The sequence below is a fragment of the Erythrolamprus reginae genome, chromosome 6 (assembly GCF_031021105.1).
Source record: "Erythrolamprus reginae isolate rEryReg1 chromosome 6, rEryReg1.hap1, whole genome shotgun sequence".
In the NCBI taxonomy this organism is placed as follows: domain Eukaryota; kingdom Metazoa; phylum Chordata; class Lepidosauria; order Squamata; family Dipsadidae; genus Erythrolamprus; species Erythrolamprus reginae.
In genome coordinates, this window is record NC_091955.1 from 60896310 (window position 1) to 60912496 (window position 16187).

Sequence of the window (16187 nt, forward strand, 5' to 3'; positions counted from 1 at the left end):
ATTGCTGTTAAATCCACTAATTTGATACATTGATTTTCAGAACCACGTAATAAATATTCGCTGCAAATGATTCAGAGTGCTGGCCATCATCCATATAAACATACATTCAAATCGACAACCAATTCCATTTAAGTCACCTTAACCATTCCTTATATGGTTATCCCAAGCTTTCAGCATTCCCAAATGTACCAATGTGAGACCCTAGTTTTTGCATTTAATCTTGCTATTTTTATTTTTTGTAGAGAGGAACAATACTGGTACTACTTCAATTAACAGAAACAATGCAACACCCTGTCACAAATTCCTATAGCAACTTAATTTACAATGTCAGGAATGGGAAAAGCAAGAAATGGGAAATGCAGAATTGGCTCTACAACATAATTCCATTTCAGTAATTTAAATATATATTTAAGCATCAGCAATAACTTAAATGATACATTGCATGAATATAATTTTGCACGACAACTGTATAGTAGTAAGATTTAAAAGTATATAGAAAAAAGAAGTCAGCATTCTCTTATTTATGTTGCAAAATTTATTCTACTAAGATGACGGCCAAACCTTTTTTGCATTTGTTGTTCTAGAAAAAGTCTCTACATTCTTGGTAATTTCATATTTTTCTCTTTCTATGTTTTGTAATTCCATCAGTTTTAATTTGTGAAAAACCTGGGCCTGTGGAGAAAAATAAATGGGTAACAAATATGTACAGAATGTACAGAACTAAACATGTAAGCTGATAACAGAATGAAAGCTTAAGGCAAAGAAAATACTTCACATATGAGAGAATTCAGTCTGGATATAATGTTATGTTCAGTGCCTCAGACAGATTACCTTTTGGACACCTGGATATTCTTCTCTTATAATTTTTTTTAAATGCTTTTTTGATAGTTCACTTCGAGACCGTGACTGAGATTTCTGCCTTAGAAGGCTGGGAAATAAAATGAATTCTATAAATGAAAACAATCTCAGTTGTTGAGAGTTCTGTAAACTAATCCCTTTTCCATTTCCATAAATCTGATTAAAGAGGCTTCTGTGAAAATCTTGCCTTTAGGGTAATTGACTATCAAGACCTAAAACTAATGTCTCCAGAAATTTAGACTACAACATCTATAAATGGCACCTACATGTCATGTTTGTTAGGAACTATGGAGTTACAATCAAACACAGTTGGAAAGCACCCACTGGGGAAGGCTAGTTTATTCCAATTCAGTTGTAATTGTGTATCTTGATAAGTGGATCATCATTCCACTTCATCGGAAGTTACATCACACAAGTTTAGTAGATAGGAACACTGTAATGTTGATATAGAAAAAGATGCACATCTACATCTTCAGTGGTAACATTCTGTAATGTCTTTAGCTGAAGTGAAGAATCTGTATTTTATAATTATAAAAATTATTATTATTTTATTATTTATTAGATTTGTATGCCACCCCTCTCGGAGAACTCGGAGCGGCTCACAACAAGAAAAACAATACAATGAATACAAATCCAATACTTAAAAGCAGTTTAAAAACCGTTATAAAAAAGCAATCATACAAGCCAAACAAACCATCCATAAACCTCAATAGCTAAGGGGTGTGCTAATTTCACCATGCCTGGCGACATAGGTGGGTTTTCAAAAGTTTATGAAAGGCAAGGAGAGTGGGGGCAGTCCTGATCTCCAGGGGGAGTTGATTCCAGAGGGCTGGGGCCGCCACAGAGAAGGCTATTCTCCTGGGTCCCGCCAGATGGCATTGTTTAGTCGATGGGACCCGAAGAAGACCAACTCTGTGGGACCTAATCTGTCGCAGTGATTCGTGCAGCAGAAGGCGGTCCCGGAGGTATTCTGGTCCGATGCCACTGGTAGACACTGTTCCCTCTAAAGCAGTGTTTCCCAACCTTTTTGGAGCCGCGGCACATTTTTCATATTTTCAAAATCCTGGGGAACATTGGGGGGGGGGGCGCTAAAAAAAGTTTGGACAAAAAAATCTCTCTTCCTCCCTTTCGCTCTATTTCTCTCTCCCTCCCTCTTTCTCTTCCTTCCTTTCTCTCTCCATCCCTCTTTCTTTCTCTCTTCCTTCCTTCCTCTCTTTCTGTCTCCTCCTTCCTCTCTCATCTCTCTTTCCTTCCTCTCCCTCCCTTTCTCTTTCCTTTCTCTCCCTTTCTGTCTATCCTTTCTATCTCTCACCCCTTCTCCCTCTTTCATTCCCTTTCTCTCCCTCCCTTTCTCTCTCATTCCTTTCTCTCCCTCTTTCCTTTCTATCTCTCTTTCTTTTTCTCCCTCCTTCATATCTTCTTTCTCTCCCCCCTTCCTCCCTCTTTCCTTTCTCCCCCTCCCTTTCTCTTCCTTTTTCTCTATCCTTTCTACTTCTTACTCTTTCTTTCTCTCCCTCCTTCATTCAATTTTCTCTCCCTCCCTTTCTCTCTCTCTCCTTTCTCTCCCTCCCTTGTTCTCCCCTGGGGCTGCCTGTGCCTGCCCTGCACCACCCAACACGGACGGACAGCCCCCGGTCGTCGGTTCGTCGCCCCCCCCCACACGGAGGGAGATCAGCCACTGGAGGGAAATCGGGCTGGCGGGGGCGGCGAATCCACCTCCCCACCCGGGTGGAGGGAGATCGGGCTGGCGAGGGTGGTGGATCCGCGTCCCCATCCGCGCGGAGGGAAATCGGGTGGGCGGGTGGCCGCGGCTCCCTGCGCGCCCCTGGAAAAGGGTGCGTGGGGGGGCATTTTGGGGTGCGTTGGCGTGCGCAGCCTACAGGGAACGGTGCCCGGGGCCGCTGCAGCCGGCAGCCTGTTTCCGCTGCCAGTGCCCTCCCGCCGGGCCCCAAAGGACACTTGCCGCCGACGCCAGGGAAGGCGGGGAAAAAGGCGCGAAGAATGAAGCTCTCCTTCCTGCCTTCCTTCTTTGGGGCGCAGCAGGAGAGCGCCAGAAACCGCGGCATCGGGCAGGAGCCGGGAGGTCGGAGGCACCGGCAGCGCCCCGCCCAGCTGTCGCTGTCGCGGCACACCTGGCTGTGTCTCGCGGCACACTAGTGTGCCGCAGCACACCGGTTGGGAAACGCTGCTCTAAGGTGTGCACCTGCGGGGTGGCGCACCCAAAACCCAATCGTGGCGCAGGGTTTTCAAACGACTGTGGCAAGAAAGGTGGTAAAGTGAGGCAGAACTCAATCTCACTCTTACTCAGGAGATAGAAACATTGGGGTCAGAACAGAATTCGAGGATTATCTGTCTGACCAGTGCACTCTTTTAGAAGCAGATCAGGAGCCCATTTTGAAGCTCCAAAGAAAACATCTAGGGAAGAAGGCAGGTTGTCCTCGACTTACAACGGTTCATTTACTGATCATTCAAAGTCGCAACGGCCCTGAAAAAAGTGACTTATGCCCCTTTTTCACACTTATGACCTTCGTAGCAGCCCCACGACCGCGTGATTAAAACGTTTCATATTTATGACCGTTGCTGTGTCTTGAGGTCACGTGACCTCCTTTTGTGAGCATCTCACATGCAAACACAATGAGGGGGGTGGGGAGAAGAAGCCAGATTCGCTTAACGACCAGGTTTCTAACCGATCCACGCCCAGGCATGAAAATGTGCCACTCAGACACTATACGTTTCCGCCCACACCGGGAAAAAAATTAGAGGGAACATTGCTTGTAGCAACAGTTATTCACAGCATTTCTCCTAATGGCATTTTTTATTTTTATTTATTTGTTTTGTCAAGTATTGGTGGTATACAAAGATATAACAATATTTATATACATGATACTAGTAAGAAAGAAACATTAGGACAGAGGATGGAAAGCATGCTGGTGCACTTTTGCACACCCCTTACTGACTTCTTAGGAATTGGGAGAGGTCAACAGTGGATGGTCTAATGGTAAAGTTTGGGGGGTTAGTTGATATCACTACAGAGTCAGGTAGTGAATTCCATGCATCAACTCCTCGATTACTAAAGTCGTATTTCCTGCATTTGAGTTTAGAGCGGTTTACTTTAATTTTGTATCTGTTGTATGCTTGTATGTTGTTGTGGTTGTCACTGAAGTAGCTGTTGACAGGAAAGACATTGTAACAGATGATTTTATGGGCTATGCTTAGGTCGTGTTTAAGGCGAGGTAGTTTTAAGTTTTCTAAACCTAGGATTGTAAGTCTAGTTGTGTAGGGTATTCTGTTGTGAGTAGAGGAGTGGAGGGCTCTTCTAGTAAAGTATCTCTGGACATTTCATAGAGTGTTTATGTCTGAAATGTGGTGTGGATTCCAGAGAGATGAGCTGTATTCAAGTAATTAACTTATTAATATAAGTTAATAAGTAATTAACTTATTCAGAAATAGTTAATTTCTGTATTAGTGACTTGTAGAAACTTCATAAAATTACTCAGGCAATTTTGAAATTATATCAAGGTTACCTTGATCATGCTGTCACAATGATGGTTGGATAAATTACCAGTTATATTTCTCATTGGTCTAACTATTGAAGGACAGTTGAAAATTTTCAGGAAAAAATCAATGAAAATAAGTTTTCATTTGATATTGTTATGCATGGACAGATATGTGCAGCAAAATAAAATAAACAATTGTGAGTCAAGTACAGTAAGTCAAGTTCATTATCAAATTCATTATTTTCAGCAGAAACATTGTACCAGATCACTGAGCTTTATATTAGAATTTAATGATACAATAAAATATTTACATTTTTAATTATTTGATCTTGAGTCTTGGAAACTCTGTGAGAAGAGTCTTCTGGTTTTTTGGATTCATTCTAAATAAGAAAAAAACAAATCATTACAAGGAACAATCACTCAAGTATTATAGAACTGTTTCCAGATTTTCAAGACTGTGTTTCTTTTCTAATTCTATTTCCACAGAAGAACAAAACATTCAGGGTACAATCTTTCTGAATTACTGTATATCTCATAGTAGGAAAATATTGCATTTAAATTTATAAGTATGCTTTTTTAAAAAATTCTGCAAGGTAAATTGCCCCTGATTAAGACCTCTCCTGATGTTATGATGGAGAATTTAGTAGGCAAAATGACAAAACTATAGTCTCAGCTACAGCACTAATACTATATCTTCATGAAATTGTTCATTCACTGGTCTAATATACAGACTGAACTAATCTTAAGTTACAGCACATATTGTTTATTCTTCCAATTTCTTTCCATTTTAAATATAATACAGAAATGCGAATATATACATTAAGTAGGCAGGGGGGAATAATAATAAATTTAAAAAGACTAATAAAGCCATGGTTGAACTGAGGAGCTCTGGTAAAAAAGGGATGAGAGAAATTTGAAGTACACATTTATGAAAAAGAAAACAGATATAGTGGAAACAACAGTGGAAGATGGGAAAAATTATAGTAAATGGTGTTTTGCCATTTTTAAAAACTTTTCCTTATTTCAAGACTTCTTTTTCTTGCCTAATTATTTCTTATTTCTTTTCCATATAACATTTCTTATCTCAAAAGGGAATAGCATAACTGTTATGTAGTAAACATCTATAAGAATCAACAAACTGTACTGAGTACTGAGTAGCTTCTATATAATAATAATAATAATAATAATAATAATAATAATAATAATAATAATAATAATAAATAATAATAAATAATAATAAATAATAATAATAATCTACCACTGGTTCATGTAAATGTTTAGAATATCTTCTTCCCGGGGGTTCCAAAACAAAACTTCTTTCCTTCTTTACTTTCAAATATTTTTTCTTTGATTTTGTCTGCCAAGAAAGAGAAAAGTTAAATTACTGTGTTTTTCAGGGTACAAGATGCACCGGAATATAAAAAGCACCTAAGTTTTGGGGGAGGAAAATAGGGGAAAGAATCTGCCTCTCAGGTATTAATCTAACTACCATCCTCAGTCTGGTCAGCTTCAGGCCTTCAGCACATTATTTTATCCGCTGGTTAGGGCTTTAAATTTTTTTATTTGGAGTGAATAGTAATGAAAAAAGCCTGCAAAGGGTTAGGGCTGGAAAAAACATTCAGAGTGATTAGAAATGAAAAAAAAGCCTGCAAGCTGCTAAGTGTCAGGAACATTAGGGCTGGGGGGGGGGGAAGCTTTGAAAAAGTTACATTCAGAGTATAAGATACACTCAAATTTTAAGCCTCTTTTAGGGGCAAAAAAGGTACGTCTTATACTCCGAAAAATAGGGCAGTTAAGCTTAATAGGATTAAAGAAAGATAGTAGAATATTTACTTGTCTATTTTAATTATTAAACTAAACCATCCCTCACTATGTCCAAAATATTTAAAGGCAAATACAAATGTTACAAGAAATATGACACATCTCTCTCAACTTCCACAATTTCTAAATTGTTATAATTATTCTGATATGCCCAGGTATGTTTTTTCAATGCTCTCATATTCACCCATAACTGAAGATTAAGATTTATTAGATTTGTATGCTGCCCCTCTCTGAAGATTCGGGACAGCTCACAACAACAATACAATAGACAGAGTTAGATAGGTAATATTAGATAAAAAATGAAATTTAAAACCCATAAATATTAAAAACAATAGTTACTGCACAATCACACCATTCTCATGTATTACAGTCAGGAAAAAAGGTGGTGGTGGGGGAAGAGGTAGTTATTCCCCCCATGCCTGGCGACATAGATAGGTCTTCAACATCTTGCAGAAGGTGGGAAGAGTAGGGGCAATTCGAATCTCCGGGGGGAGTTGATTCCAGAGGGCCGGGGCCGCCACAGAGAAGGCTCTTCCCCTGGGTCCCGCCAAACAGCATTTAATCAATGGGACCCAGAGAAGGCCAACTCTGTGGGACCTGATTGACCGCTGGGATTCGTGCGGCAGAAGGCGGTCCTGCAGGTATTCTGGTCCGATGCCATGTAGGGCTTTATAGATCATTACCAACACTTTGAATTGTGCCCGGAAACTGATCGGCAACCAGTGCAGGCCGCGGAGTGTTCCCCAACCCATTTTTCAGAGGTGACTGATATGACCAAAAGTTGGGATCTGCCTAGTGTTTAATAACTGTTTTAGACGAGGTATGCCCTATTTTGCTTTGGTTTTTGGCACCAGCTTCCATGGTATTGGGTATTTTGGTTTTGCTTCTAGAAGAAATTGGACATCTGATTACTGCAGTATCCTCTCCTTGCAAATGACTGACATTATGCGTTCTAATGAGTCAAACCCACTTTTAAAAGAGACTACCACAGGTTGATGTAAGATAGGAAAAGGAGACAGGATCTGCTAATTTATTTATTGCTGTTTCTGTCACCAATGACTGCTTTTATAGCTTTTCCATTGCTTTTGCTAATAAGGTTGATCACCCAACTTTTTTGATTTGATTACTTACAGTTGGGAGAGATGATGTTTTGCCTACTTCACCAGCTCTCTCTGTGTGCTGCAGTCGCTTTTGATGAGACCTGTTCTTTCTTTGCAACACTGGATAGGACAGGGCTTGCTTGTTATTGACTGCTCCCTTCTGTTCTTTCCCAAGAGTGTCTATCAATATATAACTACAGTACGTGCATAGACCCAGAGTTTGATCTATCTTCCCTCTTCAAAATACAAAGTGAACTTTGTGTTTCATTTACCCATTAGTTAACAGAATGCCTATTCCTTCTAGCAACGTTTATGTTTTTAGAGTATCCTTGAGAAAGCATTAGATTTCTGATATGCTTTCAGCTTCAATAAAATCATTTTCAATGGCAGTTGAGAATCTCTTTTTCTTGGATTCTGTGGCAACTTTCCTCTTACTAAATTTGTATTCTGGCCTGTTTGCAACGAACACGAAATGGATGCATAATATAGAATAATAACAATGATTATTGGCCCGCAGCAGGTATTTCTTTCCCTCAAGTCTCTCAATTGCAATGATAGCAGTGCCTTCAATCTGTCTGATAGTAGTAGTTTGTATAAACATAATGTAAGTAAAAAGTAATGATAAAAGAGGACAATAGGACAGTAGGACAGTGATGGTAGGCCCCTTACAGACCTCTTAGAAATGGGGAGAGGCTGACTGAAGACAGTCTAAGGTTAAGTTGTTGCTGGATAGCAAGGTACAGTATTTGGAGTAAAGTCTAATGTACAGTAAATTATCCACCTGTAACTTGCTCAGAGTGTCTGTCTGTCATAACTGATTTATCTAATTTCCTGCAATGATACTTTTAAAGAAGAGATTGGATATATACCCAGGCAGGGAGGAATTGAGACATCTCCCCCAGGCTTTTATAGTTTTATGTATGGTATGCGTGTGTTGCATGGTTTTTAAATGATGGGTTTTTTAGATGCTTTTTTTAATATTAGATTTGTTTACATTGTCACACTGTTTTGTTATTGTTGTGAGCTGCTCCGAGTCTTCAGAGAGGGGCTGCATACAAATCTAATAAATTATTATTATTATTAATTATTATTATCTGAAATGGTATGGGGTTCTTGCTTGAGCAGCAGGTCCCTTCCAACTCTGTTATACCAAGCCAAAGAGACAATTTGGAAGCTGCATTTCACTAATGGATCTTTTCAGACTATATTGTCCTTTATGGATTTCCAAGTTATGGCCTTTAAAAGGTCCATTTTAAAGATCTTTTTTAAAGGTAATTTATTCAGTTATGGCTACTTCCATCTTAGAAGAATGGGGATTATCCTCTGTGGCATTTGTGAAGATCAGAAAACTTCCTTTAGTTTGGATTTGATAATTTGCATACCCTGTTTTATCAAATTTAATGTCAGATTATGGTTGAAAATAATTTTTTGGGTCAAATTAGTTCAATGCAATAGTTTATCATGCAACAGTTTATTTTAAGTATTGCTTTCCTTTACATTGGTTTTTTTTTGGGGGGGGGGGAAGCATAATAGCATAGAATTCTTAATCTTATGCCAACAGCTCAAACAAGGCAAATCAAATCACCAATATCCTTCATCTTAATTCCTAGGGATGAAGGAAGTATATAAATGTTTGAAATTATTTTTAACACACTTTGTCTCATATACGTCATGTTGACATGGTTTTTAAATTAAATGAGGGAAGATTATAATGTTTTCATATATCCCAACCATCTTGTTTATCTCTATATTAAATGCCAAGAAAATATATTTCAAGTAGAAAAGTGAGGTAAATATAGTTGAATGATAACTTTACTATACCTGGGCTTCTGTTTTATCAGTAAACTCATTAGAGTCCGAACTGTCTGAACTGCAAAAGAATACAAGTGTGTTGTTTTGATTTACAGGATTGTGAACAACAAAATACTCAACCACACAATTACCTTATCAGATAACAGAACTGGGAAACACATCACAGCTAATGAATTCACTTTCTAATATGGCTAGAAATATTTTTGGATAAACAATCCATTTACCTAGAATCTCCTCTGTCTCCTATATCATTGACAGAGGCAGCTGGATCATCCTGTTTTACTAGTTCCTCCAATTCTTTCAGGCATTCATTGTACTAGGAAAGAGCAGAGTCATCAGTGAAAGTCAGTGCCTCAGTGACAGGCAACCCAACACTTCTAACATGCTAAACATGTACCACCATGTACCACCAAATTATTATTATTCAGTTCCGTATGAATAAAAAATGTTCCTCTGTATTACCTTGCTCTTTTCGGTACAAAACACCAATAATGAATCACAAAAATTGTATCCAATGGACTCCAAATCTTTAACATTGAAGTGGGTAGCGTTTCTATTTCCTATAATACAAAAGGGAAACCATATTGGAAAAAAGAATTATCAGCAATAATTTTATATACTCTGGAGCAGTGGTGTCAAACTGGGTTTACCTATGGGACCGTCTCCTGCTGCATACCTCCCAAAGACCAATAAGACCCCACAGAGTTGGCTTTCTCTGGGTCCCGTCGACTAAGCAGTGCAAGTTGATGAACCCACGGGGGGGGGCCTTCTCTGTGGCTGCCCCAGCCCTTTGGAAACTACTATCCCCTCGATGTCCGTACTGCTCCCACCCTTATTGGCCTTCCAAAAGGCCTTGAAGGCCTGGCTTTTCCCGGCAGGCCATGAGAGTTAACATCTAGTCATAGCCGAATTGTGATTTGCTTGGTATATATGTGAGTATGTATGTATAGTTAGTTTAGGGGTTTTATAGATTTTATGTGTTTTACTGTTTTATATTTGATTTTCACTATATTATTGCATCATTTTATTGTTGTAAGCCGACCTGAGTCCCATGGGATTGGACAGCATATAAATCAATTCAATTCAATTTCTTTGAGGGCCAGATCAGCATTGTACTTCCCCTTCCTGGGTGGGGGAGGGGAGATGGGACAGACGCCTCCTGCAGCACCTTGCTGGCCAAAACGGGGTGAGTATTTTGGCTGGCAGAGTGCTGCAGGAGGCTGTCCAGGCCGAAAACAGGGTGCTCCACCATTTTGGCTGCCAGAAGCACCGTGGGCTGGTTCTTTGCTATTTCCAGGCTGGCTCTGCAGGCCACATTTAAACACCCCTGCTCTGGAGAATATAAGAATATTGCATTCTGGCTACTGTTTTACACATTTATCAAATACAATTTTTATGAAAATATACTTATACATTTTATAAATCATTGATGGATGGTTGAATTTGTACAAACTGTACATTTGTACAAACTGTACAAAGTGCTGAAACTCTCCTTGAAGAATTAGCTATATTTTAAAGTATCTTCATTTGTTTTGCATGATGGTCACCTCATGGCTCTACTCCAAATCTTCAAACAATTAGGAATTTTCTAAAGACCTGCTAGTTTCCCCATTTCACTCATAGGGCTAAAAGTAGCACACTATAGTAATAGAAACATGGTTGCTGATCTGTGACAATTGATATTGGCACATATTTTTTTCTTTAGTTAAATGAAATTCTAAAACACTTTTGTAACCAGCTAATTTCAACCTAGCCAGGTTTGAGGAAGGTTTGATCTGCTTAGTACTTGGCAGGCTAGGCTGACAATTTAAGAAAAAAAAATTCAAAGAAAGTAATACTACTTGCATGGTTTGCCAAGAATGGACATGTCAATTTGGACACCAGGAATTGATTATTTATTTTTATTTATTTATTTTATTGATTGGATTTGTATGCCGCTCCTCTCCGCAGACTCGGGGCGGCTAACAACAATGATAAAAACAGCATGTAGAAATCCAATTAATAAAACAACTAAATTCCCTTATAATAAAACCAAACATACACACAAACAAACATACCATGCATAACTTGTAATGGCCTAGGGGGAAGGAATATCTTAACTCCCCCATGCCTGGTGGCATAAATGAGTCTTGAGTAGTTTATGAAAGACAGGGAGGGTGGGGGTAGTTCTAATCTCTGGGGGGAGTTGGTTCCAGAGGGCCGGGGCCGCCACAGAGAAGGCTCTTCCCCTGGGTCCCGCCAAACGACATTGTTTAGTCGACTGGACCTGGAGAAGGCCAACTCTGTGGGACCTTATCAGTCGCTGGGATTCGTGCGGTAGCAGGCGGTTCCGGAGGTAATCTGGTCCCATGCCATGTAGGGCTTTAAAGGTCATGACCAACACTTTGAATTGTGACCGGAAACTGATCGGCAGCCAATGCAAGCCACAGAGTGTTGAAGAAACATGGGTGAATCTTGGAAGCCCCACAATGGCTCTTGCGGCTGCGTTCTGCACGATCTGAATTTTCCAAACACTTTTCAAAGGTAGCCCCATGTAGAGAGCGTTGCAGCAATCGAACCTCAAGGTGATGAGGGCATGAGCGACTGTGAGCAATGACTCCCTGTCCAAATAGGGCCGCAACTGGTGCACCAGGCAAATCTGGGCAAACGCCCTCATCGCCACAGCTGAAAGATGATGTTCCAATGTCAGCTGTGGATCGAGGAGGACGCCGAAGTTGTGAACCCTCTCTGAGGGGGTCAGTAGTTTCCCCCCCCAGGGTAATGGACGGACAGATGGAATTATCTTATCTTTATTTAGCAATTATCTCTACAATGCAAGATCTGTTATTGAATGCATTAATTATGAATTCTGGAGTAATATTACTTCCTTTACCCAGTTTAGAGCCACAGAAAGTTACTTCCAAGGTATAGCTGTTGTTGACGCCCATTTTCCACATAGCTACTCGACCTGTTCCTTCTTTGCCTTTCTGATTTTTAAAAATGCAATCTCGGAATGAGAACTTAATAGGATAAGAAATGAAATAAAGTTTAGCGATTCCTGCTAAAGAGACAAATTACTCATTACAGAGCAAATATGCAGACATGATTTCAAAACAACCTCCTCAGATAATGTTCTCCCATCAATATGCAAGCCATAATACCAAGCTATTAATTAATGTGGTTTATTTGCATAATTCACATCATTTGCGAAAGAAAAAAGGGAAATACCGGTATATGAGATTCTTCTCACATAGAAAAAAATGGAATAATGCATTAAAATAATGTTAACAGCAGAGCAGAGAAGAGACACAATAAAATGCTTTTAAGATATCGGAGTAAATAGTGTACAGTTGCAGTAGTTATTGTTTTATATGAGCCATAAATCCCACTGCCATTGCAAAAATCTGATCAAACTTCTAGAGCTAGATCTATGAAACTGCCATTAGTATAGAGATGCTCAACCTAAAGTTCTGCTAAAAGGTTTGGGCAAATTGTTCACATGTTGAATATATTTGTTCAAAAGTTGGTACTATAAAGAAAAGTTATTAAATACCTGGAGTATACAATGATGGTGTTTAATTTTAAATAGTTTTACTCCTTATCCTACTACCGCCCAGTACAGTACACTCAAAGACTAAGTATGGTGCCAAACATGAAAAAGTTATGCATTTATATCTTAATAGAATTAATAGTTAACATGATATATCTGCAAACTATGTTTAAAATACTGTATTTATTAGATTGGGGGGCAGACTGATTCTGACTTTACAATCATTACAGTATAATATTAAACTAACATGCAAAGGGATTCCAGTTTTGATTAATTATCTGAGATATAATATTAAAATTTGGCTTACTTTATCTGGACAATTTTTGCTCATAATGAAAGGAAAAATGCGCTGGAGTAAGCATGGCCTTTCATCTTCTTTTTTTTCACAGCCATACATAAAGACATTTTCTTTCCTGCTATGACCATGAAGGTCACAGTATAGAAGAACATTTCGCTCTTCCATTATTCTGTTACAAGAGACAAAATCAGAGCTTTGATTATTGAAACCTAGATTGGTGTTTTTTGGCTTACATTAGGAACTGTAGGTATCATTTCAAGATAGTTTAAATTTTCTCATTATAGGGAGGCATGGCAAGCACTAATAGTGATCCAATTTCAATAGAAGTTTTTCATTGTATACTCTGGAGATTCAGCTTCACATCTCCTTATCACATCTCCCTTAATTTTGGGAAATAATAAATATACAATATTAAAATGCTCTCTCCATTGCAGGTTAATATTTTTAAATTAAATCATATGTATGGGCTTCATCATTTTATATAACTTTTATATAACTTTTATTTTTATAGTACCTATTCTTTTCTCCTTCTCCAGAAATTGGTCTTTTTATTTCATATGACAATTACAAAAAAATAAGTTACAATAAAAATTACAGTACTGTATAGAAAAAGCCAGTGATCTCTGAATTAAAAATAAATAATGTGAAATAAATTAGATAATAAAATAATGTATTCATTAACAGCGAACTAATATTGAACAGAGAATAAAGTATATTAAGCAGGTAGAAGTGATTGTGTTACCTTTTTACCTTTTGATCATGCTGCGGGTATACCAAACAGAAGGGAAAGTGTCTTTAAGTTCTGATCTATAATTGCGATTCAAGTCCTTGCCGGCTAAGGAGCAGCGGTAATTGCCCACAATCACACCATCTGGATTCAACATCGGTACTACTTTAAAAATAAAAGTGTCTCGGAGCAATTGGGCATTATCTGACTCCCCCAGAAGGTAATCCAGAAAGCCCTTCATCATCCATGAACTGTTTGTTTCACCAGGATGCACCCTTGCTGTCAAAATGACTGCTGACTTGCATTTTTCCTTATTAAAATTTTGCAAGGGATTGGTAATTGTTAAAACATAAACTATATTCCTAGCCAGAGAATGACATAATATACGGATTTTGCAGAATTTGGAGCGTCTTGGGTCTCTGGCGATGGCTGATAAGTAGTCTTGCAGGTTGCTGTAAGTGTATGGATAGCAGTGGGCAAAATAGCAAGTATCCCTGTCATGTGGAAATTGGAAAGTCCATGTCAAGGAAAAATACTGGTGCCCATCATTGCTGAAATTGTTTTTATAATACTTGATTTGATCTCCTGTCCTTTGCCACCCCACCTTGTGGATCTTTGCTTCTGCTTCTGAATATAATAATGGGCGCATGCCACGATTGTACAAGCTTGTTGGCTTCGTGAAGTTGACAATGGTGAATCGGTAAGGCATTCCTGCTTGGGTGTTGGTAACCTGGAAGTAGTACCATTGGGTGTGCTTATTTGTGTAGAGATCAGTACGCAGTGTCAACTGGTATTCAAAATCATTACTAGCAAGGGGGAAAGGAGAAAAATATTTTTAATATAAATTATGGTATATATAGAATGTAATTTATGCTGTGTCATTTATTCATATCTGACCATTCCTATTTCTGTTAACACATATTTTCTTACAGCCAAATTTATACACTATTTATATTCAATTCAATTCAATTCAATTTATTGGATTTATATGCCGCCCCTCTCCGAAAACTCGGGGCGGCTAACAACAGTCATGAACAATATACATGAACAATATACAGTAAAAATCCAATACTAAAAACTAACTTAAAACCCCTTAATGTATAAAACCAGCATACGTACAAACATACCATACATACAGTTGTATCAGCCTAGGGGGAGAAGAAGTCTTAATTCCCCCATGCCTGGCGGCAGAGGTGGGTTTTGAGTAGCTTACGGAAGGCAAGGAGGGTAGGGGCAGTTCTAATCTCTGGGGGGAGTTGGTTCCAGAGGGCCGGGGCCGCCACAGAGAAGGCTCTTCTCCTGGGTCCCGCCAAGTGGCATTGTTTCGTTGACGGGACCCGGAGAAGACCCACTCTGTGGGACCTAACTGGCCGCTGGGATTCGTGCGGCAGAAGGCGGTCTCGGAGATATATACATGATATATACATGATATGGGTACTAGTAAGAGGGAAACATTAGGATACGGACGGTCCAAATTATTAAATGAACAAAATTCATGGGACCCATTACAATGTATCAGACTAAACTATTTTGCAGATTTATCAGGATAAATGGAAAAAGAAAAATCAAGTTTGCTATAAAAGGATAAATGGAAAAAGAAAAATCAAGTTTGCTGTCTTGAATTTACCAGAAGTAAAACATGCTACAGACATAAAGTCATACGTGTGTATTAACGTTCCCAGGAATGGCATTTTTAATTCGATTATATAACAAATGTCTAGAAATTGTTTTAATATCAGCATTTGGATACATGTTGAAATCCAGGGCAGATATTATTTTAACAGTGTACTTGAAAGTAACAGCTTTTAATTTGGTATCCTCCAAATGTGATTTACAGATCTACATGGTTCCATGAGCATGTTTCATCTAGTGATTAAGGCGCCAGAGACTGTGAGTTCAAGTCGTCATTCTCTCTCAAACCAACCTACCTCACAAGATTGTTGTGGGGAAAATAGAAGGAGGAAAATGCGTTGGATATATTCACTGCCATGGGTTATTTGTAAAAATAATAAATATGGGATACAAATAAATAAGTAAAAATCTGGAATTTCCAGCCTAGGCATACATCAACTTAATGAAAGCAAAAATAAAGTAATAAAACCTATATTTTAAAAAAATACATAAATATTTGAAATTCATGAGTGATTTAAAAAATAATTTGTATTAAACGTTTTTTGTTAAAAAAGGTTTTTACGATCTACTTATTTGACAATTATTCCATATTCATTTACATCCATTTCACATCTGTTTGACCCTCTTTTCAATTTACATTTAGCTAAACTTATGATATATACATATAATATAAACATATGAACATATAAATCAGTCCTTACATTATTTTCTTTATAATATTTAATATTTAATAATAACAATAATATTTTCCTTACTAATATATAAATTTTACAATAGTACTATTTTAACACACGAATATTTCATTTTTACTGTTACTTAGCACTTTCTTACTTCTATACAATCTTAAAAATCATCGTTCTTAACCTGTAGATCTATTGTTTAACCATTTATATCAGTCATCCCATCTCTTACA

General features: G+C 38.2%; 2 protein-coding genes across 4 annotated transcripts in view; one reads left to right on the forward strand and one right to left on the reverse strand.

Moving 5' to 3' along the window:
• The window catches only part of ARHGDIB (Rho GDP dissociation inhibitor beta), a 114071-nt gene that overhangs the window by 27972 nt on the left and 69912 nt on the right, over nt 1-16187 (forward strand). The window lies entirely within an intron of this gene.
• The window catches only part of AGBL3 (AGBL carboxypeptidase 3), a 54909-nt gene that overhangs the window by 17736 nt on the left and 20986 nt on the right, over nt 1-16187 (reverse strand). For all 3 annotated transcript variants that reach the window (XM_070755959.1, XM_070755957.1, XM_070755960.1), the window contains 9 exons: nt 13666-14448; nt 12925-13084; nt 11961-12087; nt 9551-9648; nt 9313-9404; nt 9098-9146; nt 5614-5712; nt 4667-4735; nt 562-672 (listed from right to left, as the gene is read on the reverse strand). In XM_070755959.1, the coding sequence (XP_070612060.1) occupies nt 562-672; nt 4667-4735; nt 5614-5712; nt 9098-9146; nt 9313-9404; nt 9551-9648; nt 11961-12087; nt 12925-13084; nt 13666-14448 (1588 nt within the window). The remainder of the gene's footprint in view (nt 1-561; nt 673-4666; nt 4736-5613; nt 5713-9097; nt 9147-9312; nt 9405-9550; nt 9649-11960; nt 12088-12924; nt 13085-13665; nt 14449-16187) is intronic.